At 35.9% G+C, this 26,404-nt stretch overlaps 1 protein-coding gene and 1 pseudogene across 1 annotated transcript in view; both read right to left on the bottom strand.

Annotated features, from left to right (window-relative positions):
• Positions 1-13,330, bottom strand: part of LOC110022710 — a 19,874-nt pseudogene extending 6,544 nt beyond the window's left edge.
• A 3,102-nt stretch (positions 13,331-16,432) lies between these two features.
• The window catches only part of LOC110022813 (D-xylose-proton symporter-like 2), a 78,699-nt gene continuing 68,727 nt past the window's right edge, over positions 16,433-26,404 (bottom strand). Inside the window, exon 14 of the mRNA XM_020721927.1 lies at positions 16,433-16,716. Coding sequence (XP_020577586.1) covers positions 16,585-16,716 — 132 coding nt within the window. The 3' untranslated portion in view covers positions 16,433-16,584. The remainder of the gene's footprint in view (positions 16,717-26,404) is intronic.

Here is a 26,404-nt window from a genome sequence, read left to right as displayed (position 1 = left end):
TATATATATAATTAATGCAAATTATGATGAAAATATTATGGTATTAGGTAAAAATAAGGACAGGAGTCCACTGAAACTAGTAAGAACTCACTCCGTTGCTTTTAACTAAATTGAAAAAAAAACAGTAGTAGACAACAATGATTTTATTTCCATTCATTGTGTGAAAATGAAATCAGCATATCAATGTTGATTTCAAAAGAAATCTGACCAAAGGACAGAATCTGATAAATTTATATATTTTTTTCTAAAAGAACTTATCTAACTTAACATAACCGAATTGACCCTAAGATATAGGATGGTAACCAAAGAAAAAACGGCTGCAACATACAATTCAGAAAAAGAAATTAGTAAATTAATTCTATATCTAACTTACTGCTTGCACTCCAACTGGAAAACCATTCCATTGAAGGAATTTATGAGGAATGGGAGCATGTAAAATAGAAATTTAAAAGGGATAAAAGCATGTAAATAGAAATTTATAAGGGATAGAAGCATGCAATGACAATTCAACAAACATTTCCAAATGACTAGTAATACCATTCACATATTTTAGAGTCTAAGAAGTCTATAGTTATCATGCCTTCATTAATATGCATATTACCAAATCTATTCAAGCGAACTGGTTAGGCAAATAACTACAAAATTGAGTAGAGGAATCAAAACATGCATGGAACAATTACATAATTTAATTATATTAATCAATTAATAGTTAATAGAACAAGTGAGATGCAAAATTCAACACATTAGATTTACTGCGACATATTTTTTGACCTAGAAAAGGGTTCACTTTAATCTATTTCATAAAACTAATGTATCATTCAACATACTTGCAGCTCAGCCTCAACAATAAAAAAAGTAGCATACTTGCAATGGCGGAGGGACTCATAACGCTCAGCCTCAGTCATGACGGTTTTCCCCTTGTATCTATGTGTGATTTCATCATTACAACACCCAACAAGCAAGTAGGTGTTGGGAAACCTGAAAAAGAAGAAAAGTAGGTCCGGTAGGAATTGAAATAAGAAATAAATTGAAGCAAGACTAATAGTATGAAGAATATTTCCATACTAAAAGCTCTGAAGAAGGCAATGACTTGTGGTATAATGTTATTTGACGTTAGAAGTTCTAAAAACTAAAATACTTGAAAGACTTCATCATAATTATAGTCAAGGATTTGGCATTGTTTTGTATTAAAATGGAAGGTATGGATGAAACTGGCGCAAGTTCATGTAGCAACTTCAAATTCCATGAATTATGACACTCCAACGATAAGTTCTCTTCAAAACATCATCATGTGAATCCTCATCTTTCATCTGTTAAGAGTAGCCTATGATATTAAACCTAATATTTTATGATCATTTTAAAAAACATCCATATCACCTACAATGCAACTTGTCTCTTTTCAAATCCTCAGAGCCGTGGCTATGTGCGTACCTTATCATTAATAGATATCATTCCAAACATTCATCTAACATATTTAATTTTTTAATTGATTATTTTTTAGTTTTCCACACACTCACTCTAACATTCATATTTCTATTATGCTCAACTTAAACATAACAACCATTGTACTGACAAATACTCATATCTATACAACATCACTAGCCCAATTTGAATTTTATTAAATTTATTTTTAAATCTCCATAATATCCTCTAATCACATAATACTCCTAAGATATTTCTCTATTTTAACCATCAAGTTTAACTTTAGAATTTATGTGATTATTTATATCTGCATTATAATAAATAAATTATATCAAAACAAACTTTTCTTGATCCAATTTAATATGTGATATACTTGAAATTTTCTAATCCGAACTCCCAAAAAATTGTAAATTTCCTAATAGACACATTCCAACTATTAGGTAATTAACCTAGAAAACCGTGGGAGCCTTTTTTTTTTATCACTAGTTTATTGAAAGATACGGAGTTTACAAAATGCCAACCAGGAGCAAAATAACAATCACATTATGTATTTCTATGAAAATCCCAATTTTCATTTCAAGCCAAAACAAGACAAATGGAGAGATTAATATTAAGTTGGGAAAATAACAAAACATAAACCACAAATCATGAAATATGTCAATTAGAATATGTAATCATATTGTTCGTAAATTGATAATTATCAATCAATATTATTAAAAAAAATTAATACAACTTACGGAGTGATAGGTTTAAGAAAATTAAATCTAATACACAAATGAGGAGAACACAAGTAAAGCAATAACTTCTAGAATTAGAGTACAAAATTAAAATGAAGCCGTCTCATAATTACTAATAAATGAGACATCATTAAGACTTGAACAAAAATATATATATTTAAAAAAGAATTAGACAAACTATGCAATTTTGATCTAAGTTCACGGAATGAAGATGTACTGCAATTAAGTAGAGAGCTTAAAAACAAAGGAGAATTGAGGGTTACAATCAACTTTAAATAAATGGCGTGTTGCTAAAGATAATGATCATATGCAATAGAGAAAAAATCATGCACTAATAAGATAGGTAAATAGAATTAAAGTGAAATAATTAGAAAAAAAATGATATATTCCACGTAATTTTGTTGGAGCTTGTGCAAAATACTTATAAAAAGTAATTAATTAACTTTTTTCTGTGACTCCTGAGCGAACACAAACGCGGGTCTATACAATGTATATAATTAATACACTTGCAACACTAATGAAGGGATAAAAAGATGGTGATTTTAATTTAATGTGAAGACCATGGAAAAGAGATAAGTGCTTGTTCAGAATAATTTTTCACTCACCTACATCATTGAAAGCCCCCCGCACCCAATTGGACAAAAAGTGTAATTAAGAAAATCACATATTAGAACATGTTGCTTGCAAGACAGTTATAGCAGTAAATATGTGTACATAGTTCGTAAACAAGTTTTATATGTGTAGTAAGGACATATCATACACTTCCTTAATAATAAAAAATGGACACATTATAACTTGTGTCAACATAATGAGGTTTTGAACTTATATATGGAGGCTTGATAGTTATAAGACTAAACTATTGAATTTCCCTAATCCCTATCAACCATCAATCATCTCTCTCTCTCTCTCTATCACTCGCTCTTATTTGTTTCATCTTCTATCTTCTTATTATGTAGAAATTAAATTCAGCTTAATAACAAATTTAGAATTAAAAGGATTACATAAAATTCTAAGCACTATATTGTGCCTAGGGCTGTCAATTTGGCTCGTTGTTCGTGAACAGCTCGTGTTAGGCTCGGTAAGCAGCTCGTGTTCGGCTCGTTCGTTAAGCCTAACGAGCCGAACACGAACAAATTTTTAAGCTCGAAATGTAAACGAGCAGAACACGAACAACAGTTTGTTCGCTCGTGTTCGGCTCGAAATGACTCGAAAAAAAAAATTTTATGTCTAAGTTTAAATCATCATAACATCTTATGTGGCAATGTGGTTAGTGTCTTTTTTTGTATAAATTTGACCCAGGTTCGAATCCCACACTTTACATCTATTTTTCTTAATTTTAGTTTAACGAGCCAATTTCGAGCCGAATACGAGCCGAACACGAACACAAATATTTAAATCGAGCCGAACACGAACACACTGTTCACGAGCCAATTTCGAACACGAGCCGATTTCGAACACGAGCTATTTCGAACGAGCCGAACACGAGCCTAGCCTGAGCTCGCTCAAGCTCGGCTCGTTTACAACCCTAATTGTGCCTATGAATATATTAAAAATAAATTATGCATCTATGGAGTATATAAAAAAATTAGAGGCATAATAAGAGTCAACTCACGTTTTCGAATGTGAACTATGTCATAACCCTCCATTTAAAGTAGTATTATACCTAGAAATATCCATGAAACCAATATATACTCATGGGATCACTTTAGAATGACAAGCCATATTATTTGGGCCAAAAACTCTTTCTACATTTTCTTTATATTTTCTAGTTCAGTTTTGTATTATCCTTTATAATTTCTTCAAATTTCTATCAAAATGGTATTAAAGTTGGTACATGGGCTAACAACATTCCCCTCATTTCCTAATCTTATCAATACCAATTATGATAATTGGATAAAACTTTTATTGGATCTCAAGACATTTAGGAAGGTTTTAAAGAAGACAACACAAAGTCACAAGAAAGAGCTACCCTCACCACTCAATAAAGATATGCTCTTTACAAAACTGATAATAAAAATAATATCACCCCATATAAGGCAACTAGTTAAGCAACAAAACCATTGAAGCTCATCCATATTAATATTTGTGGATCCAAAACTCCAACACTGTGAAGAGGGAATCATTATTTTCGAATAATTACTGATGATTGTGGCATAAAATCTTGGGTACATCCCTTCCAGGAAAAATAAGATGCATTTCAGATCTTTAAAAAATTTACGCAACAATGGAGAATTAAAATGCTTACCAAATCAAGACAGTATGATTAGGGAAAAAGTCAAATCTTAAATCTTTGAAGAATAATAGTACAACAAAAATGACATTCAATAGTAATATATTCACTACAACAAAATGATGTTAGGAAAATGAAAAATCAAACAATTCCCTATATGGCTCATTATATTCCAAAAAAGCAAGAATTAGCACACAGTCTTATATACCTACTTAATAAAAAATTAATAAAGAACTTAAAAGACATTATTAGTCCACGAGAAACTTGAAGTGGAAGGAGCTTCAATGCTCCTCACTTAAATTATTTTGGTACTTTTTCCCTTGCATATCTTCTTGATCAAAGAAGGATAGCGTCGGATGACAAGAGTGGCTTCATTGGATATAAGATTGGTTCAAAGGATTACGAGCTCTTTGATTGAATTACAGGAAGCTACATTGAGTCGTGATGTGTAGAGGGAACTTGTCATTGGAAAAGAAACAAAGATATCTATCTATTTGAATAAGAAGAGAAAATGAAGCAAGCAAGGAAAAAGCAACAGCCTACATCATCGTCAATTCCTATGAATTTAGAAGATAGTCCAACGTAAGAAAGAACTGATAGTTTGCAAAAGATCTATATAAAAAACTAACAAACTAAATCCCATTCGTCATATTTCCAAAAGTTCATGAAGCCATTGAAATGAAATGAGTTTTCAAAAAAAAAAAAAAAGGGAAATTCACACAATACCACATAATTATTATGCATTTACATGTCTAACACCTAAAATTTGTATTTATACATATATCAATTTGGTGTCATAAAACTATGCATGAAAAGCTGTATGTTACTTTTAAGAAGTCAATAAGAAAGTTATTTTTGAAGTGATGTTAAAGATCTAAGTGTTATACATGTCAATAAGAAAGTTTTGGTGCTAAATTTGTAAATACATAAGAATTTTGTGGTATGTACGTAAATGCACCCAAAAGTGAAAAAAATATAAATGAATCATAGTGGAAAAGGCAAAATACAAGAAGCTAGCATCAAATATGATAAGGTATTAAGTCCTGCCCCTATGGAAACTACTAGATTGATATTATCATAATGTGTCAAAATCAATAAATATTTTGAAATGGATATAAAATCCGCCTTCCTGGATGGCTTTCTTGAATATAAAATTCTTTATGTACAACAGCCAATGACTTATTAAAAGAATCATCAAAGCAAATGCTTAAAAAGTTAAAGAAGGTGCTATATGTTTTTATAAGCATTATTTATATATCAAAAAGAAAGATGGAGATATTTGACTCGTTGACTATACATATGGATGATTTTAATTTCATGGGAAGCAATATTCAAATGCTTAGTGAGTCCAAAAGTTAAACATTAATACTAGAAAACTTGAGATAATTAGCATGGGCACATCACTTACTTCTTTAGCCACGAAATAAAGTGAAAGAAGACACTTTTGTGTCCTAATAAGCTTACAAAAAAAAAAAGCCCAAAAAAATTTTTAAAAAAATTATTGCAATCCAATTAGCTAGCATCTCCGTTGATTACAAAGTGAAATTATCATATTATGATGAAGGTGAAGTGGTGGATCATTTTCTCTAAAAAAGATTCATTAGAAACTTTTAAGCTGCTTGATCCGCATAAGATAAAATAATCTCTAAGGTGCTGTCTCACAACAGATGAGATTTAAGGTATTAGGATTTTGGTAAATCCGAATACAAGATTTACTAAATTTTGAATAGGTTAAATCCCGTAAATCCAATAGAACAGTTTGTCAATTCCCTAAAAAATTTAAAAAGTTGTTATGGCTGTTGGAGACAATCGGAAGCCCCGCGAAGTTAAATCCATCGGTTCGTGAGATATAAAACTTGCGGAATTTACAACTGAAATCTGCGGAATCTGGATTTACGGCATTCGGGTATTTATTTTGTCCAAGATGACCGTCTAGCAGGATTCTGCTTAAATCCTCGGTTAAATCCGTTGCCAGATAGCCCCTAAGTCAGCCAAAACATGTAGAAGCCAAATTAAGGTAAAATTTGAAACCAGTTAAGAAAATTCTTCGTTATATCTAAATCACCATCTCTAATGCAATCTTATATATTTCTTCTACTAATTTCAATTTACCAAGCAGAGAGTCTTCAAAAGGCTTACTATGTCGATAACTACCACTCGTGAAGCGCAATCACGCCTCCAACATGCCTTCTTAAATGCATTTCCACCTAGAATCCTAACTCTCATTCTAAACAACAAGTAAATCTCAAAACAACAATCAAATTCATAAAACCAACAGTATAAATGTAACCACAGAGATTCCAAATCAATCCCAATCCAGTCTCCACACCGCCTCCAAACCAAAACACCCACAAGTAAAACAAATCAAGCATTAAAAAGCAGACCGGATCAAATAAAACAAAAGATCTCACAATTTCTTCGCCTGTTCCAAGAACCGTGCATGGCCGAAGTGAAACAGATCATAAATTCCGTCCGCGTACACGCAGACGGGCCTGTCTGTCTTCAAACCCTCCGGTCCAGCAGGTACTGCCGCCCCGGCGATACCCCCGCCCGGCGCTGCCTACGTCTAGTCATCGCCTCCACAGCACGATCTCACTGCTCCCACTTCGGGTCGTTGCTCTTCGAAAGAAAGCTAAAAGGGTGGCGAGCTTCGGCCGCGTTAGCTCATATATATATATATATATATACTACAAGCATACAGTTATCAATCAAATAATAAAATTTATAACACGCGAATATATATGAATTTAATAATTTAAAAAATAATTATTTTGTAAGTAATAATTATTTAACTATTTTGTAAATGTAGTGGCAAAGTCATTAGGGAATTGGTTGAGGGAAGAATTTCTAAATTTGTAAATGTAGTGGGTGAATGTGGAAAAGTGCGGGCCCGGTCCGTGGACCCGGGGGTCGTCGATGGCCAACGTTGACTGCTGTGGAAATACAATTATATTAAAATAAATATTATTTTTAACAGTGATGAATAATTCATTAAAAATCAGTAAATTTTCTCTATAAGTCTACCATAAAAAAATATCTTCAGTACGATTAAAAAAAATTTATATATTAACGTGCATGAATCTTAACATATATTTTGATCGTGAGCTACAAATATTTAATTATTCGTACTGCTATTCGATAAAATGAGTCAGCGGACGTCAAACATAATTTGATCCGAGTATAAGTGAGCACAAATCAATTACTTGTTGTGATTTATGAAGCTTTGAGACGAGTTATTGGTAACCAAATGATCCACAAATCTGATAAATTTACAATCAAATCGAGCGTCTAGATGATACAAGTCCAAGAACACACAATTCCGATATTATTGTGCTTGATTTTTCACATAAAAACTCACTATGTCTACTTTGTCAGCTATTCCTTTTATCTGTGTATGTATTGGATTCTAGTACAATGTCAAGACTTTAATATATTACTCTACTGGAGTAAATCCTCAGCAAACAACAATTATCATAAATATAAATTTGTTAAAATACATGTGAAATATAATATTTGTTTAATCATAAAATTTCCTTTATAAATTAAAATAATAAGCAAAGTATATTACATTTTAAAATACAACAGCCAAATAAAATTAATGAGCTCTGTTCATACTGGCAATGAAAGAGCTAAAATAGATTTTTAATAACTTTATCATAAACTGTAATATGTTTTTATAGGAAGAAATTTTATATTTTAATAACCATTTATGCAATGCAATAAAGCCATTTGTTTTCTCGATTCTTTTTAAAACACATGAAGTCGTCAGCTTGTCTATTTATATGCCGCCGTAAAATTTTCTTAATCGAATAAATCTCCCTCCCAGATCATATCAATGATTCAAAGAGAAGAGAAATCGAAAAAAGGATATACGATAACCAATATGCAAACAAATAAAAAGAAACAAAGAAGATGTTTATATATGGGTAATCCTCGTGTGACGGTTGAGAATATATGATCGAACATGATCAGATTGAAATAATTCACAACATAGTATCTACGAAGAGAATCCATACATGAGTCACCTGTAACCTGAGAACAAGAAATTTTTTTTTTTTTTGAGGTCAAGAGTCTCACAGAGGAACAAATCCCTCAAGTTAATTGCATACCGAGAGATACCCATGAGTACTCTCGATAAAAAGTTTTTCGCTTAAATTATCATGAACTTGGTGAAAAGGCCACAAAAGGTTGGTTATTTCGTATGAAAACCTCTAATGCTTCAAAGCTCTCACTAATCCACAGGACAGAGTGAGTCTCTTACATCCTGTATGAGTAGCGGCCGATTGGCATCATAACCTATGAAATAACCAAAATCATCCCGACAGGGACATCCTTATATATCAGAGCTCACCGCGCCATAAGGACAGAGGTTACCATATCCAAAATGTGCAACATCTCATCAGTAAATGGGCTGTCAAGATAATATCGACGAAGTCAAAGGAGTGACATGACTCAAAAGAGCTCAGCAAGAGGAGTAGAGTGATCCTAAAAATTAGAGGTAATCGGGTCAGGGTACCACAAACCTGTCATTACAAGCGATTAGGACCTTAAGTCTACCTAGTTTTGAAGGTAGCCGACCCAACACATTCATAGATCCTTGGTCAACAATCCATGAATTGGGTTGTCCATGAAAATCTCGATAGCCTTAAGGTCACAGGAATGAAGCTCTATTCTATGACCTACAAGATGAAGTTCAAGAGGTGGGACTCACACTCGCTGAACAGATGGTGGAGTTGCCTTAGGAAATAAAGGAAAGAAGAAGTCCAACTACAAAAATGTAAACGTCTCCATAAAGGACTTACACCCAATCTGAGTAGAGGCAACATCTAACACATTAAGTGTACTAGACAACTACCTAAGTAAAAATCTATGTTGGGTCAGTTGGGTTGAAGAAGCTCAAGGGCTTCTTCTCGGGATATGTAAGTATGAATGCAGATATTTACCACAATCCTAAGTGTGGAGGCCCTATTATAGACTTGGGATATAGTCATGCTATGCAAATCATTTTAAAACCGACTTGAAGGCCATGAAAAAAAAAGTAAATTTTAAAGTCATGAATATTTTAATCCTAAAATTTTAATTATCTTGAATGTTTTATTAAGATTTCGTAAAAAAATCCAAATATTTAAATCCTAAAAGGCCTAAATTATATCGTCAGATTCCCAAACAAGTATCACATGAAAAAGGGTGAAACAACTAAGCACCCAAACATGCAAGGAAGGCAATAAAGTAAGCCAAATAAAATAATAAGAAAGGCTGATGCCTTTGGGCCAAAGAACTATCCCAGAAAAGAAAAGAATAGCCGGACTTCGCATGTATATGACCGATCCTAATTCTATACATCAATATCAAATGCATAATTAAGATGCGGAACACGAGCTACTACTCCTAGTCACCCGCTACGTGGTTCCCACGCCAAAATGTCTCAGAACTCATACTCATATCTTATTTCGCTAAAAGACTCTAAAAAGTACATAAAAAAATAAAAAAATGACTAGGCCTGCACGAAAATAGGGTAGCACAAAAAACTATCTACATGCAACGTGTATGAGTCACGCCTGGTGGGGGAGCTAAGCAGCATCTGCAAGCAAAAGTTAGCTTATAAATCATCACATCCTCCCTCTTTTTTATTATACACGTGTGTGTATATATATGACATGGCTCCCTGCAGAAGACCAACCTAATATACTACCATGCATATCAAAAATTGGCACACACAAAAGTGATGCTTGGCTAAAACAAATGAGCCAACATAGAACTATAGCCAAATAAGTTGAAAATACTACCTAGCATCCTAGTCTTAGCCTAACTTACCATCTAATGAAAAATGTCTTGATCAGCATCTAAGTGCACATGATAAAGTCTCCGGTTCAAGTATGAATTTGACGAGTCGCCACACCGGCCCCGTTCTAATTTTCCAAGGGATCTAAAAGCCCATCACACAAAAGGAGTGGCATTAAAAAAAGTTGGCCTCATATATGATCTAACATATATAAATTTTAATGTCAGGTAGATAATATTTATAGTAGCAAAAATATCTATTTTTTTATACTTTAAAATAACGGATCAACATATAAGTCAGGAGTGGCATTAAAATCATCACATTGCTCGTGGTACAAAAACTCACATTGCTTGTTGAGATATTCTCGTGGGCAATGCTTGCTTGTATATCACGACTAATAAACAAGTCACTCTTTTAATGAGTAGGATAAGTCATCAAGGTGAACAAACAAGCATACAAAAATGTAAAAGTCACTCATTGTGACTATTCGACCGAAGCACAAAGCAAACACAATGGGTGCCAAAAGGTGACGCACACTTCATGCTAATAAATACAAGGATGCTACATGCAACATGACACATATGAACGAAATGTACTAGCAAAATATACTACTTATGAAAAGGAATTACACCTGCTTGGGGCCCAATGCGACAATCATACACCAGGTACGAGTGAATTTGCATAGAGTAAAATGATACCTATTATGAGGATCTATATCTTACCCAAGAGACACTCACCAAAAACACATGCAAACATGCAAGATATGCAATAAGGCAAATGAGACAATTTCAACATACCAAAATGCAGCAGACATATGAGAAATGTTAAGCATACAATATGCGAATGACACTCAAATGACAAACATGCAAATATACAAAGTGTCAAACATACTAAGTCATATGATTCATACGGTTAAAATCACATACTTAGTTGGACACACATTGTGTCTTGTACAAGTTCAGCGGCTGTGAAGCATAACTCGTATTTAACACGAAGTTAAATACCCCGCGTCATACTAAACGGTGTCATGAGGAACGAGGCATGTGGTTATACATGTGACCCATCTTATCGCAAAATGTGCAAGTGTCTATTCTCCATGTAAACGACAACATATGTAGAGAAGACACACAAAAGTGTGGATGCTCAAAGTTACACCGCAAGGTGAGGGTGCTCGGAGAGACACCCCAAATAACGATGCTCAAGGAGACATCCAAGCCATACCACGTTCAAAGCATATAAGTCAAATATATTTTACATGCAATAAAATAAATCATAGACATTAAGTCAAAAAGATATTTCATATACATGAAAAGAAAAAAATGCAACATGTAAGAAGCATACAAGCATGAAAGTGATTGGTTGATCGGGCTGTAACGGCGGGTCGAACCGAAAAGGTGGGCAATCTATCCGGGATAATCGATTAGACCCGAAAAGTGGGTGATTGGGCCGGGAAGACTGATTAGACCCAAAGTGGGTGATTTACGAGGTGCATTAGATCGAATCCAAAGGATCGGGCTATCGAGCTGGGGCAACTGATCTAGCCCGGGAAGTAGGACGATCGGGCCAAAACAGGTGATCATGTCTGGAAAATAGGACGATCAGGTTGTGATGGACGATCAGACCCAAAGCGAATGATTGACGTGATTCTGAAGGTCGAACCCAAAAGAAGGGCAATTGGGCCTGGGGCTGCTGATCTAGCCTAGAAACTAGGGCGATCGTGCTGAGACAGGCGATCAGACCCAAAGTGGGTGATTGATGTGGGGCAGTCATTGAACCTAAAAGACCGAGCAATCGGACCGGGACGAGCGATCCAACCCATAAAATAAGTTGATTGGGTCAGGACAAACGATCATAACAAAAGCTGATAATTGACGCGAGGCAGTCGATCGAACCCAAAAGATACGACGATCGGGCCGGGGCGACTTATCAAGATCAAAATATAGATCGATCGGGTCGAGATGCCTGACAGAACTTGAAACGGGTGATTGACGTGAGGCGGTTGATCGATCCCAAAGGATCAAATGATCAGGACAGAACGACCAATTGAGCGATCAGGATGGGACGACCAATCTGGTCGAGATGGCCAATTGGACCTAAAGCGGGTGATCAACACGGGGCGATCAATCAAACAAAAAAGATTAGGCATTTAAGTTGGGCCGATCGATCGAATCAGAGAAATAGGCTTATCGGACCTAAAGTAGGTGATCGATGCGAGATGATTGATCAAACCCAGAAGATCAGACGATCGGGCCGAGCAGGCCGATCGAGCCTAAAAAATAGGTTGATCAAGTCGGGACAGTCGATCAGACCCAAAGTGATCGGATGATAGTGTCGTAGCAGCTGATCAAACTGAAGTGCTCACGCTATCAAGCAAACGACATGCGACATGATCCAAATGCAAAAATGCAACAAATCAACACACATATGCAATGAAACCCAAATAGCTCGACAATACATCAAACTCATCATAACGAGCTCGCGTAGGTTTTAAGGTTGAATCGATGGAAGAGATGTCAATGTCATATTGCATGAAGCATCGTGACCTCGCCACTCATTTGCCCGCATAGAGTGAAGGATTGACTAACAAGGAGAACTCTTTGCGATCAAGTGAATGACAACTAAAGGGGCATCGTCATCCGTCCGATCCTTTGATTTCACTTGTCCATCCAAGTGAAATTGTCGAACAAATAGCGAGATTGACACAATCACATTTTTTATGGGAGAATCCGCAAAAGGCCCCTAACCTATCGATCTCCTCTAAGCACAACAAACAATCAGACCTAGGGGACCTAGAAAACTGAAAATTAGAAGGTTGAGGAGGTTATATCGTCACGGTGGTTGATAAAAGTCCAATCGTTGCTCGAGAAGAAGCTTTCTTCATCATTAAGAGATTTCGACGATACTCTTAAGTACCGGCCTCCGCTCACCTATGGTGCTAAAGCTCTCATCACAAGGAGTTTTCTGAGGATCGAGACGGTGATCAAGAAAAAATAAGAGAGGAAGAAGAAGAAGATCTCCAATGACTCTCCAAAACTCTCCCTCAACCTCTCTGTGATTGCTTCTGGCTCCCAAAGTGAAATGAGTGCGATCTCCCTCTCCAGTCCTCCTTGCCCGAGATATTTTCCTGGGTTCAAGGCATGGAATGACTGTTTGCCTCATTTAACAAGGTCCCAGATAACTCACATGCCATATTCGACTTCCAAAACCGGTCCAACAACTTATCTTCTGGCGGTGGGACGACGTTAAGGTAGAAAACAAGGACCATGTAATGAGCTGACAAAAAAAAAATGATTTAAGAGTGAGTTGTGGCAAAACCACAAACGAGGAGTGGTAAAGCCTATCATGTTTGGGTGTCGTTTTGTGATTTTAATGATTTATGCCACGTGATAAGACTTGGACTGTCCTTCTAATCAAACATAATGTCCCGAATGCATCCACATTGTCAGTTACGCCATCCAGAGTCATCTGAAGGATAAGTCTTCACGAGTAACCCCATTTAGGGCCCGATTTGTTTGAGTTGTGCGATAAAACACGTCTAATCAGGGTCATCACATCAATGTAATGCCGGTTGGCCCTCGCCTCTTCGATAACCAAAGCTTAGCAAAATGATCTTGGTCACGTGTCAGTGGATCGAAGATGTATATCTCAAGCCTTGGGGAGTCATATGTGTGTGAAGTATATCCTATGATTGTTTGAGCGGACATCCTACACCCGTGATATTAAAAGATGATGCAAACACCATTGTATGCACCAAAGCTATCATCATGAATCTCAAAGCAATCAAGCGACTTGATGGTAGGACAATCAAGGCATCAGGCTACAATAACATGATCCCAACCATTTATTTAACGACCAATAGCTTGATTGGAGTCAACCGACAAACTATGACGAGGGACTTAGCGGCGGACCAGTCTTGCAGTCCCGAACTGTCGACTCCTCATGAAGGGCGCCCAACCGCAACTTGTCTACCTACCTTCTTTTTACTTCGGCAAGCCCAATCACCACTCGGTCGGTCACCTCAACCTTCACATTGAACTCAAGCGTGTTGGCCAGCTGGTTACCACCCTATTTGCATTCAAATTGTAATACATATTTGATAGTAGATCATTACGATTAAATTGTATTAAAGACGATTTCCATAACTGTTCCCTCTATTATACTGCTGTACAAATATGGCCTTATAAAAGAAGGCAAAAAGGTGAATACCAGGACGAAGCCCCTTTTCTCTACAGGGATTTCCTCAATCAGTCTCTCTCATCCTCCTCCGCTTGGCCCTAACTCTCGAAGTGTGTGTTCCCAAATGACAATTTACGATTCAACATCTATCTTTTAAAAATAGTAAATTATTACATTACTTCAACCATTCGACTTTACACGAAGGTGAGTTCATCTCCGTATTGTTGTACGCATTTACAAACACACCATACAATTTTTATGAATTTACATATCAATATCTAGCTCCTAAACTTGGATTTTTACATTTATATCACACAAAACTTTCATCATATAAACAAACACCACATATGTAAAAGTTAAAGTTTAGGAGTATGTAAATACATAAGAATCGAGTGTTATGATGTAAACTTTTCTTTGGCTTAATTTTATGTGAAAAAGTAAAAGTTGCTCTAATCTTCATTCGACATGTGCTCTTCTAATCCGAAAATTTTGTTGGCATAATATTTAGTATTTCTACTATATTTACATGTTTACTTAGATTTAGTTTTTAGTTATTTATATTAGTTTATATTTATGTTATATTTGTACATGTTTAGTAGATGTGGAGTTTGTCTCATATTTAATTATTTCTCTTTGATTTACAATTAAAAATTTATCAAATTATATGATAATTTCAGTATTGAAAAGTTTGATTTTTTTAATGATTTTTAATTTATGCCTTAAGAGCTAATTATTTAACTTAGATTGAAGAATTTAGAAATTTTATCAACTAATTTAATTATTGAAAATGTTAATTTTTATTTATAGGATCAATAATAATTTATTTAAATTAATATTATATAATTGTGATAATGTGAATTATTTTAAGAATCATAGGTGTGATATATATATTTTAATGATTTGTTGCTCTATTAGTGGTGTTGTTGTGATTTTTTGTTCTCATCCAATTTTACATTTTAATTTATATTTATATTAAAAATTGGATAAAAAACTTAATTTATGTTTTTATATATGTAAATTATAGTATATAATTAAACTTACAAGTCTTGGATGTATGATAGATTTCTTATTGAACAAAGAACAAATGAGTACATATAGAAAAAACAAATATGGGTGCGAAACGGACCTCTTTCGCAGCTCCGCTTATACCACACTTATGCAGATAGCAGAGTTGGCTATTCTTTGAAGGGTGCCTGCACACTTTTTTACCTGCAAAATCGGAATGGTGATGAACAAATAGGGCTGTTATCGATCCAATATAGAGTCCGAGTGCCAGCAGAATTGAGTCAAGATCAATATCGGCTCGAAAAAAATTCAATCCAAAATTTTGGCTGGTAAGTCAACACGTTTATTCGATTCAATATCAATCAAAGTCAAAATTCTAATCAATTTTCAAGCGATAAACAATCTTCGAGCTAAATTTGCTAAATTCATAGCACTAACATCACTAGAACTGCAAACAATCTGATTTTGAGCCGAGCTGGGATTAACTCAAAAAATTTAATCCGCACGACTCAATTAATTTGATCCAATTCAACATTAGAATCAGTTTTTGAGTGATTAACAGTCTTCGAGCTAAATTCACAGCCCTATAAAGAAAATTTTGCATACCAGTAATTTTAATAATTATCCTCTCTCTCTCTCTCTCTCTCTCTCCAAATAAATAAATATTCAATATGAACTCATTGATGAGTGCCGGAGCTGCCTACCATAGCTATGAATTTAAGTGGCATCCGTGAACGGAACAGCACATGGCTTACGTTCGATCATTGAAAGTGGCAGAATATCATAAATCAACATCACAAGTCTATATCGAATAAATAAATACATAAATAAAATATAAATTGACAAATTATACCTCATGTCGGCATGATAACTCCTTACATGATCAGCTTACAAGTGAGATAATCTCTTTACTCTTTTGATTAGAAGTCTGTCAATGTCCGAAAGTAAACCTTCGTCAGGGGCTGACATCAAATCTGTTCTTCAGCACTGCAATTTCAATATTTCATAAAAATGATTTACAATAAGACTAAAAAGCAAAAATTAGTCTTGAAATAATCATTAATTTATTAATCCATTAATCATATACAAGACTGTATTAAGGTATATTATCTCACAAACACATTATCATTAATTTATTATACATAAATTATATACAGTATGTAATAATATCATTACAACCCTTAATATTATCCTTAAAAGTCATCCAAGGATAATGGTGGGTAAATGAGAGATTATAAGACGTTGGCCTCTATCTCCTCCAGAGTAAGGCCTTTGGTTTCTGGTATAAAGAAGAGAATAAAGACTAGCGATATGAGAGCAAGCACTAGAAAACCAGCAAAGAGGATACCCGTTCCCACCAATTCCTGCAATCAAATAAAAAAAAAAACATTTTTTTAGTCCAGATTGATTTGCTTAGGGATATCAGTGCAATAAAAATTTTGAATTTTGGGAGCTAGATGGTGAGGAATTTAGAGCTTGGGTGTGAAATATGTAAAATCTGCTTGCCGAAAGTAAAGTTTATATAAAGCGCGGACCAATGGACATCAGTAAAAATGAGCTCCTAATGTTTGGGATCCGTTTGGTAATGTTGTATTTTGTAACCTTTGTTGTGGTGTGCAGTAATAGTAGCATTATATTCTATGTAGATAACATTTTGGTAAAACATAGACCGAAATTATTGCATAAATCATATATAAAAGCTGCGTATGTTTGATAAAAATTTCTGTGCGATGTTAAAAATAGGCACTCACCGTCCCACTAATATGGGCCATCTTACAGTGAATAATTTTGTTTGAGCAGAGGTAAAGGGGCATTTTTAAACGTCGACCATCTAATGATCCGATTAGGAGGTTAGATGTTTTAGATTCGACTTGTGTTAAGAAAGGCAGAGGTAGACCTAGGAAGACTTCGGCTAATTGTATTAAAAATGATCTTAATTTACTAGAACTAAATGAAAATATGACACTAAATAGGATGCAATGGAGAAAAAGGATTCATGTAGCCTTTGTTGTTGTTGTTATTGTTGTAGAGGTAAAGGGGCATTTATGTCCAGCGGTTATCTCCTCAGCATTGATATATTTGTTTGCCTTAGCCAGCAAGTCCTTTATCTCAAGAGTAAAGTATTAAAAATAGTTATCGACAATTTATACGAGACAGTTTTAATCCAATAATTAAAAAAAAATGCCAAATCAATTTATGTGTTTCCAGACGAAGCAGTACACAGGATTTCCCGCAACTATACGTGGCAGCTAGGTTGTGTGTGCAGGGCAAAGCCGGACCGAGTGGCTCCTCCAATTTCTTTCAAAATTTTTAGCACCTTTTCTTTTATTGTTCATTCATTTCTAGTCTTTTCATGTATATGCGAGTATTCAGGTTAGGATTCTCAATTTGTGTGTGTTTAATATAGAGACAGCCGCCAGCATCTCCATTTTTCCCTTTGTGAGTTGTATCCGAGAGTTTGAGCGGCGCTCCGTCTGTATCTCGCTCCCGAGATTGTGATTATCTTTCCTATCCCCTTCAGCAACCTTCCCAAGTCACTCATTGCCGGCCTCCATTGCTGCAGCCACCCCTAAATAGCAGTCCGTTGTTGGTTTCACTGTAGTTTTCCAATTTCAGCCGCCTTCCTCGCTGCCGCAGCCCGGGAAAAATGTCCTCTTGCTGTCCCGCAGCCCCCCACATCCCTCGTCACTGTTACTGTCACTTCCCCTGTTTGCCGCCACCCAGAACAACGACTCTTTGATGTTCACCTACAATTCCAACCATCCAGCGACCCGTTTCTCTCATTCCAGCTTGCTACCATTGCCACAACTCCTCCATTGTTGTCGTAGACCATAACATCCCCCATCCCAGCCACTTCCCCGTTTTCCAGCCCCCTCTTTCTTGCTGCCCCAGCCTAAGACAGCAACCACAATTGTTGTTCCTGCAGCTTCACAACTCCCCATTGCAGTTACCCGCACATCTTTGCTAGCACGCACCTTCCATTCCTTCCCCCGCCCTTTGCTACCTCTCCTGAGGATCAAACCCTCGCCAATCATCTCTACAACCCGAGATCCGCCCTAGTTTGAGTGTTTGTGTCGTTCCATTTGTGAGATTGTATTTTCCTATAATTCTTTGGGTTAAATCCGGTACCATCAATGCCCGGACTCTTTTAATGGGAGTTGAAATAGTCCTTATGAACTATTTCAACTCATCTTTAAAAGAATTTGGGGACTAAATTGACACTTTAAAGACTATGAAACTAAAATGACCTGCTGCAAGGAATTAGAGAATCATTTTGATACTTTTCTCCTGGCATTATCACGAGAATAAGAAATCTGAAATTTTTATCCCTAAGCCAATCGATGAAGGCCACCTTTGCCAAAAAGGGTCCTGGTTAATATTGGCAGGGAGAACTTCCTCTCAGAGAGCAGTGATCACCACAGCCCTCATCAGCTCTGCACATGCTAGCACTCCTTCAGTGGTGTCGAAGCGAACTATTTTAGGTCTTCTGTCCACAGTTTGGCAAAATATACTCCACATCGGCTCCCACAATTGAGAGCGAGGGAAAGCTAAGGAGTGTTACATACCAAAAAAAATTGAGTTAAGTTGGCAATGCCGTCATTCATCAATAAACTTAGATTGGTTGATGTTAATCATCTCTTCTCATAGTCATGATTAGAAGAGGACAGGAAGGCTTCATTTAGATAACTTTTTTCCTTCATCTATCTCATTGAAAATGCTAATATTTTGATGTCTGGAATTGATCTAGGAAAGAATTATGTAAAGGTTTATTGTGCATATATGAAGCTTGTAGTAGTCCTAACAAAGTGAGTGAGAGAAGGATGGGAAGAATAACACGATTTGTCGAGAAAATTTTGCTTCTTGTTGTATTTTTACTTAATTAAAAGTGGTTTTGCTTGGAGCACTAGCTTAGAAGCGTTTTGTTTCAGCTCATAGCTCTCTTAATGGCAGCTGGCATTCTTGGATGGAAAAAAGAGCTCATAATAACATTGCATGGAATATTCAATACATCAAGAGTTATTTTACCTATGACAACTTAGATTGCTACAGCTCTCCACCGGTAACAAACTGATAGAAAAACAAGAGGTATTTTCTCATCAAACATTTCACACAATGGTCGAACCATGGGATGACTAAGGAGGCATTCACCACTCCTAGATTTTTACCAAACTTGTTAATATCATATAATACACTGAAAATTGTCCCCTAAACTTAAATGCTTAATAATAATAATTTAATATAACTATATATTTAATTTAATAATAATATTTGTACCAATTTTTTTTTTAAAAAAACTTTTTAAGATATGAAAGTTTTAAATTTAATTACTCGCGGCCCATTAATTTTTAATTTGATCATCCCTCTTTTTAAGTTATAGTTCTTGAGACTGATTATGCAGCCAATAGGCAACAAATGACGCTAGCTCATCAGCTACTATTGTAGTGAAAAATAAGGAACGAATCCTAAGCTTCTTCTTTGTATAGGAATCAGGCCGATAAGGCAGCTTGTCACCTGCCGGAAGGCCTGCAAGCATTTCATACACTATGATTTGCAAGAATCATCAGTGGAGTGCCATGAAAATGGTTATGAAGCACTGTAAAGGCAGTAAAAAAAACAGAGATACAATCTGCGCTAACTTACTCGGCTCTGAAAAAGTTTCCAAAATGTATCCACTAGCCACCTTGACAAACAATAGATATATGAGTTCTATCACTTCTTGCTTGACAGTAGATAGGTCTTGCCCAGAAAATTCCTCAATTCCTCTCACTGTGCGGCCCTAAGGTTTTCCTTAGACTAGATGTGCGGGACCGAGGTCGACAACATCTACTGATGCGCCTGGAGATTGACATGTGGGCCCATCTAGATAGTACTCGTTGCATCTTGAAAAGGGACTAAATCTATGATTTCAAGCAAAAGCTTCACAATGCCCTATTTATTTTAAGGGGCATTTGCATACTAATACTATTCTAGGCCTCCTTAAAAGTGTTAAAAAAAGCGGATCTAATAGGGGTGAGGTTGTGTAATAGCGAGGGAATGATAATATATGAGTTCAACAAAGTTTAAACAATGATAAGCATCATTCGATGGAAGTTCCGGCTAAAATAATAAAGAGAACTCTAAAGAATTAATGTACAAACGGCAAGGAGATCACTGCATATTCCTGCATAAGCTACAGACACACCGCTTGCAAAAGAAAAAAGATACAACACTCCCTAAAGTAGAAAACAGACATTAGAATCTCCAAAATACTCGAAACAAAACTAATGTCCTCAAAAAACCCAAAAACACACATAAATAATCTCCTAATAAAAAAAATACCCTAACTAGAAATAATAAAATAGGAAAAAAAATCATAAAAATAAATAAATAAACCAAGCTAGATTGAAAATTGGGTGCTTTGTAGAATGGCAAGCGTGGGTCAAGGATTTACCCGAATTTTGTGATATTGCGAATTTCCAGCGATTGAGATTGTAATTTTTGCAATCCAGAAGTTCTGCGTCATTCTCCCAACTAGGAGAGTTTATTCTTTGTAGGCTTCTGAAATCAACCTACCACCACCATAATAAAGTCATTGTTTTGTTGTGTTAGAAGAAGTCCCATTGCAAAACCTATGCTCACCTCCATTCCATGAAGCTCTAAAACACAAATTATTTCAAAGTATGTCCTGATAGAAGTAAATAACCATCCTTTTTTGGCACAACCAAAATTCAAACTGCACATAGTCAAGTATTCTCATGAATCAAGCCTCAAGCAATTAAATCTGCAACTTGTTTCTCCTAATCCCCATACTCGGTTGTGTGCATATGATAAACAAGTCTATTTGGAGGAATTGATGCTAGAACGAAATCTCTGACATGTTAGACCACTCTCAGTGCCAAACACCTAGGAGATAAATTGTCAATCAAAACATCTGACAACCCTCTCAACAAAAGCTACCGTTTTTCTGGTATTGGCTCCTCATACTTATTACCTTCTATGATAACCAATGTTAGTCATGTTAGAGCTTTTATCATGAGCTCAACTTGAATCACAAGCACTCATCACCTGGAAGTTAATACTCCTCTCTAATGTCTTCATTCCCTTCTATGTCACTATTTATTTTTTCAAAGATTACCCTCTTGTTTGGACAATCGAATAAAATGTGACGAAGACCGTGAGACTTGAAGTATTTTTTAGTTGCGATAGATTTGGGAGGATTGGAGGTCTCCACTTTTTCTCCAATCTAGATTGGCTTTTCCTCAAAAGGTGTTTGATTGGGTATATGGGCGTACACTGGTTACTTGATTTGATGCCTAAACCTTATTTGAATGATGGTATGGACTTGATAATATTATGTTGTCTCTCTAACTTCAAATATAAGAGACATGAAAATCTCCAATAGGTTTGTAATTGTATCATATTACCAATGGACAGTCTCAATCCCTCCAATAGGCTTAAAGGAACGAATGCACTCGATGAACAACTTGAACTCGGCCTGATTAAGACTCGATCATTTTCGTTTAAATTTGTAGAAAAAACAAGCTTGAATATTTTTTAAAAACTTGAAGCTTAAATGAACTAAACCCGAGCATAGTTGAACTTGTTTATTTATGTCTCGAATAAATTGATTTGTAGTTCAATAAATAGCTTGTTAAATACTCAATATTAAACTCGATGATAACTCTAATCATATCTGATGTATGTTTTGAATAAAATTTTATTAGTTATAAATGATTAGTTTTAGATTTAAAATTATTATATTATTATATCAATAATATTATTAAATTAATTATTAATAATTATTATTTATTTCTGGCATTTTGTCAGTTCAGCAAGAGAGAGTGGCAGTTCTAAAAATTGTAGATTTGGATGTGCAATTTTATAAAGATGTGAAATTCTGGTCTCAAATTACATGAAGCACAACTTCTTGTCATTGAATTAGTACTAGTTAAATTATTTCATTTATTAGATATGTTATTTTTGTTGCATTATTTTAAAATGATTGGGCAACAATAATATGATATCTTTAATATGTTATATTAATTTGTACATACATACATACATGACATCCTGCGCACACGATAACCACCACATCAAATTGTCCCAACAAGAGAAAAAATAGAAAAAAAAACAAGAGAGACCTAAGAAAAATACAAAAAAGTATCAAAATACAAAATATCAGGTATCTAGAGAGCGACCTAATTTTGTCTTGCCTCTGGCTCTAATTCTATTGAAGGAGTCAGCTAATAAATTAGTAAGATGAGTGTCATTGCCAGTAGTAACCAATATATCATCCAATAAATTCCCGAGCTCAAGAAGGCCTCCATTCTTATTCTTCCGCCTGAACTAGATCAGTCATTCCTCATCTGATGATTGACTAGCCTGATCATTGGGTTTGTCTAAAGTGTGTAGAACATGTGTAGGTTGTTGAACATTAGAAACAACTATTTGTTGTACCAACTGATCTTTTATCAGATCAAAAGAGAGTGGGACTTCTTCAATAACAATGAGTGGTATAAGCACATTTGGATATGTATCTGTAATATGAAGTTCTTTATCTGGAACTGCGGTGTTGGAAAGAGGATCGGTTTGCACCTTCTCGGCAGGGATCTTAGGTGGTTGATCTTTAGCGATACTCGGCCTTAGATGAGGATGTAAGCGATAGCAAATAGTATAACTGTAACCGAACATACTACAATGAGAGCAATAAAGAGGGTGTAGTTTTATTTTAACATTTTCTCAATACCCGTTGTAAGTGGTGTCAATCCGTACCTCATCCGGAGACAGCAAACGTAAGACAATCAACCTTGAGAGGCTTACCGTAAACAGTTACTAAAGAGTAGATAATTTCTAATTTGAACAGATGTAGTTTTAACCCCGAAAACTTTATCCAAACAGGAATGATAGGGTACTCCACTTTCGAATCAAAATCAACAATCAACATCAGAATTTTCATAAAACAGTTGTCGATTTTGATAACTTTTCAAGAAAAAATGCGAGTGTAATCGGCATCGTGAGATAACTGAATAAGCATATGCGACCATCGAGTAAGTCAATATTCCAACTGTCCAATAGCTTCATAACATTAAACTCTTTCCGTATGATCTCCAATTTTGGGTGACCATAAAAGAATTTACCAACTAAAGGAAAACGCCAATAGAAAGCGAAAGTACTGGTTTCAACCTCAGTGAGAATAAGCGCAGACTTCCCATTTTTTTGCCAAGCTTTTTAATGAAAGTGTGATCACCACCACCTTCAAGAGCGAAGCGTCGTGGAAAGATTAAGGAACATTGCAGGATTTTTCAATATGAAAACCGGACTCTGAACCTGAAAGAAGAGCACGAGTAGGAATAGGAAAGTCGTCGGCAAGTGCATTAGCATAGGAATGCATCATCAAAGCCATCTCCAGAACGGCTGGCGAGCTGCTAGAAAAATGCGAGCAGACTTCACTTTCTGTCGGGCAGGGCGACAGAGATCGTCGAGTGCAACCCGAGGAAGGAAGACTGCGAGCGTTGCGCCAAATTGAAGGTGTGAAATGCATCAGTAGCAGTGCGAGAACGATGAAAACGAAAGAGGCCTTCGTCATCGGGCACAGCTGCGACGGAAGCCCTTCGTCGTTGGGCCGAATCGAAGGCGCAAATGCGTCAGGAAGAGAAACGGCGCGCGAGAAAGTCGAAGGAGAGAAACCCTTCGACATCGGGTACGAGGAAACTGATTGGCGCGAAACTCTTCGTCGTGCCGACGACCTGCGTGATGGAGTTGTAGTGTGAGACCAATGTATATATATATATATATATATATATATATATATATAAAGTGAGCATCATTTTTCGTTAATTCTCTTCTATCATGCTTGATCTGAACGCATTCGATTTTTCTCAATTATTTTTACGATTGATAAAAGGTTTCAAATTTCTGAGTTATTTTATACTACCAATCTCTAAATATTTTTTTTGCTCTTGTTTCCCTTTTTCTTTTCTATCTTAGAATTCATTCTTGTGAAAATATACCTGTTAGAAATTATATTAGGAAATAATTTATTTTTATTAAAAATTATATTAGATTTATTTCCTTTGATTGGATTATTTCTCTTCCTATTTTAGATTTATTTCCTTTCCTATATTAGGTTTTCCTATTTTATGTCGTTTCCTTTATCTGCAAGTAATTATTATGAATTAATTAATTAGAGATATAGGTGTTATATCTTTCTTTTCATGTTATTTACATTTTATTGTCTTTCCTATTCTAAGATTTATGTAATGCATTTATACCTCGTTTTCATATAAATAAAATTATTCCGCTGAATTTTGAAAAACAACATAGTATTAGAGCCTTGAAACAAATCCTAAAGTTTTCTAAAACCAAAAATTCTATTCTCTGCAGCCGACAATCTTTGTCGTGCTGCACGCCCTTCCGCCGCCTCCTCTTTTTCAATTTTTTCTGTCAGAAAGTTCCACTCCTTACAGGCCCTGCAACTGAAATTTCCTCATGCAGCCTTTCCTACCACCGAAGTTTCTCCTGCAGCCTTCCTCAAGCAGCCAGAATTCCCTCAAGTAGCCGAAAATCGTCTCTATCTGCTGGAAAACTTCCTGCATACCGCAGATTCCTGCAGACTTTCTTAGTGAAGATGCAACTTCCTATACTCTTTTCGCTGCATTCAGATCTCCTTCGTGTCAGCGCTGAAATTCATGCATTCCAAGCATTGATTTACTTCTCTATCTTCTTCCAGTCGGATCCATGTTTTAGAGAGTTAAGAATGGTAAAGAAGATAAGCATTAGCGATCTGAAAGGCGCAGGTCTTAAGGGAAAAGGGTGCTCGTTTGGATAGATCTAAACATTCTTTTCGATGACAACCTCAAGATCACCGACGATACTAGGATTAAGGCTGTCGTTCCCACCATCAATTACTTGAGGGAGCACAGAGTCAATGACATTCTCTGCAGTCATCTGGGCTGCCCTAAAGGTGTCACTCTGAAATACAGCTTGGAGCCGCTTGTGCCTAGGATATCAGAACTTCTTGGAGTTAACGTTGAGGTGGACAATGATTCAATTGGCGAGGAAGTAAAGAAAATCGTAGCTGCATTACCTAATGGCGGTGTCATCCTCCTCGAAAATGTGAGATTCTATAAGGAGGAAGAGAAGAATGATCAAGAGTTTGCAAAGGAACTTGATTCTCTTACCGATCTCTATGTTAATGATGCCTTTGGAATTGTTCACAAAGCTCACGCTTCAACATAGGTTGTTACAAAGTACTTGAAATATGTTGTTGTTGGCTTCCTCATGCAGAAGGAACTTGATTACCTTGTCAGGGTTGCTGCGAATCTGAAGCGGTCATTTCCTACCATTGTTAGTGGTTCAAAGGTTTCAACAAAGATTGGGGTGATGGAGTCGCTCTTCTTGAAGGAATTGTTTTCACATTCTACAAGGCACGAGAACATAATGTTGGTTCCTCTCTTGTTGAGGAAGATAAACTTGGTCTAGCAATAACTGTTATTGAGAAGGTAAAGTTGTGAGGAGTGAAACTCCTGTTACCCTCTGATGTCAATGTGGCAAACAAGTTTGCAGTTGATGCTAACAACAAGGTTGTGCCAGTATGTGCCATCCCTGATAGATGGATGGGTCTTGACATTGGACCAGATTTCATTGAGACATTCAACGCAACTCTTGACAACACTAACACCATTATCTGAAATGGACCCATTGGTTTCTTTAAGTTTGAGAAGTTCGCTTTTAGAATGGATATCATTGCCCATAAATTAGGCAAGTTTAGTAAAAAAAGGTGTTGTAACCATCATCAGCGGCGTTGACTCTGTCCCCGCCATGGAGAAAACCTGGTTTGTCGTTAAGATGAGCCACATCTCAACAGGCGGTGGTGCGAGACCTCGGGAAGAAAAAACACTGCCAGGTGTTCTTTCTTTTTTTCTTGAAGCAGACCCTCCTCTAAAGCCCTACTTCTGAGCTTTTTCATGCAGCAGACTCTTCTCCAGAAAATTTTCCTACCGCAGCCCTACCTCAGAAGCTTTTTCCCTGCAGCAAGCCCTTCCTCTAGAGCATTGCCCCGCAACAGGCCCC

Source organism: Phalaenopsis equestris, unplaced genomic scaffold (genome assembly GCF_001263595.1).
Source record: "Phalaenopsis equestris unplaced genomic scaffold, ASM126359v1 Scaffold000202, whole genome shotgun sequence".
Lineage (NCBI taxonomy): Eukaryota > Viridiplantae > Streptophyta > Magnoliopsida > Asparagales > Orchidaceae > Phalaenopsis > Phalaenopsis equestris.
Note: the sequence above shows the minus strand (reverse complement) of the source record. Positions and strands in the feature narration are given on the sequence as shown.